We start from the raw sequence: 2,085 nt of genomic DNA on the forward strand, positions 1-2,085 counted from the left end.
GGTTTGGGGGGAAGGGGGGTTATAGGGGTAAACGGGGAGGTTACTAAAAGAAGTGAGAATACGGGGGGGGAGGGGAAGGGGGGAGTATGAGCAAGGTTCCAAATGGAGGAGGCTTGGGGGGGGGGAGGATATCATCCCCCCATCCCGAGGACACATTTTACACGTAAGGGTATGCATACAAGGTGTACAAAAATAAATAATGTATTTCCTTATACCTATCCATATACACTTAAACACTAAGTAGAGATCAGTAGGTCCATGCCACCCAAGACGGCACAGTGGCCCCACTCCATTGTCATGTCCCCGAAGTGACTCTGCCACGAGGTTCCTCTGTTGGGAGCCACTCTGCTGAAGCGGGACTTGAGGTAGATGCGGTAGAACTTGTGGGCCTCGAGCACGAGGGGCTGGCGGAGGTCGAACTGTCCCGTAGCAGACGTGACGGTGCGGAGGCTGTTGAAACTCTGGTCTTTGATCTCCAGCTCACCGTCGAAGGAGAGGAGGATTCGGTGCAACAGGACGTCATGACTGAAGCACAGGAAGTCGACGATGCGTTCTCCCGCGCTCGACTTCTTCGCGACATTAAGACTTCGGCTGCATGAACTCAAAACCTTCTGTTCTTCTGTCACACCTACAAGAGGACCTTTGTTGGGTCGAGGGACTGTAGTAGAACATTTTCGGAGTCTGAAAGCTCCTTGGGAATGTTTACCTTCTAGGGACACCTTCGCAAAGTTCAGTACGTGAGAAGTTGAATATTGGGATGTAGAATTGTTGAAGAATGGGCGCTTGGGAGACGTGACTCCTGGAATGTCTTTGGGAGGAGATCCCATCCGCAGAGTAGGCGAGATCCTCAGGTTTTCTTTGTCGAACTTGACCATAGCTGCTGTCTGATGTGGACGTCTGACGATCTGGATAGGGTGTTGTTTCCCTGGAAGGATAGGTGATAGATATTTAGTATTCCGAGTAGAATATTAAGTGGAAGATTGTCATGTGTCAAGCGTTCGTTTATGTCGTCTTAAAAGCAAGAGAAATAAAATGAATGCTTGTCACGATTAATTATACACAACGTTAATTAACTGTTATCTCTTAACAATGTCACTATATGTTACTAATATAAAAACAATAGCCAACCATTTCTCTTTGTTTGACATGATGCAAAACACACCTGCACAAAAGTTCTAATGCTGGTGTTGTTGAGAGCTGGTTATTGTGCTGTGACCGCTGATGCTGATTGTCCTGACGGAGCTGCCCTGAATGGCAATTCTGACTTGATGGAACTGAGTATCAACTCTTTCCGTGCTGGACTCGAGTCGACTGTGCCCGAAAGTTCAAGTTCAAGTTTTGTGATTTTAGTCCCAGCGGAGCTAGCCGATTTAGGGACTGGCTTGTAGTTTCTGGGTGGCTTCAAATAGTGTATTTGGAGATGTTAGGGAAGTGTTGGGGTGATTTGAGAAGTTGTGTAATTGGGTAAGAGTTTTGATTTTCGCTTGTGGGCATGCGGGTGCATGTGGGGGTGGTCGGGGTGTTTACAGCAGTCCCCCGACTGGGGAGGAGCAGACGAGGAGGTCGACTTTGGAGGAGGAGTCCGCAATGAGGCGTTCGAGGGCTGTGGCAGGGTCATTGAAGTTTGACCTTAGGGGCCAGAAGTGGGCTTCCAATTCGGGGCACAAGAAGAGGCAGTGCTTGAAAGATACTTCCGCGCCACAGGTGCAGCGGGAAGTGGTATATTTGGTCCGCCAGTGATTCACCCGTATCCTGCTGACTGTTGCCGCAATGTACGGGGGTAGAGAGGAGAAGGTAGGGGGGGTCGGTCCAAGGCAGGTCTTAAGGAGCCATCCACGTTCAACAGCAGTAGAGTGGTACTCCAATTTCCAGATGTCCCAGGCAGCGCGGTCAATTTTGCAAAAGAAGTCATGTGCAGAGGGTTGGATTGAGGTGACTTTGCTGTTAGGCAATGTGGCACCTGTTTTGGCAATTTTGTCTGCCATCTCGTTGCCAAGGAGGCCCACGTGCGAGGGGACCCATTGGAATCGGAAGTGGACTCCTGCCCTGCCGGCCTCCGTTAGAAGGCACAGGACGTCGTTAAGG

At 50.0% G+C, this 2,085-nt stretch overlaps 1 protein-coding gene across 1 annotated transcript; it reads right to left on the reverse strand.

Moving 5' to 3' along the window:
• Positions 1–236: 236 nt before the first annotated feature.
• On the reverse strand, positions 237–1,312 carry LOC143025854 (uncharacterized). Its single transcript, XM_076185866.1, has 2 exons — positions 1,163–1,312; positions 237–925 (listed from the first exon to the last, which is right to left on the reverse strand). The coding sequence occupies exon 2, from the start codon at positions 873–875 to the stop codon at positions 237–239; it is 639 nt and encodes a 212-aa protein (XP_076041981.1). The 5' UTR covers positions 876–925; positions 1,163–1,312.
• Positions 1,313–2,085: the final 773 nt, after the last annotated feature.

The sequence above is a fragment of the Oratosquilla oratoria genome, chromosome 5, assembly GCF_046742065.1.
Source record: "Oratosquilla oratoria isolate Oo_2021 chromosome 5, ASM4674206v1, whole genome shotgun sequence".
Lineage (NCBI taxonomy): Eukaryota > Metazoa > Arthropoda > Malacostraca > Stomatopoda > Squillidae > Oratosquilla > Oratosquilla oratoria.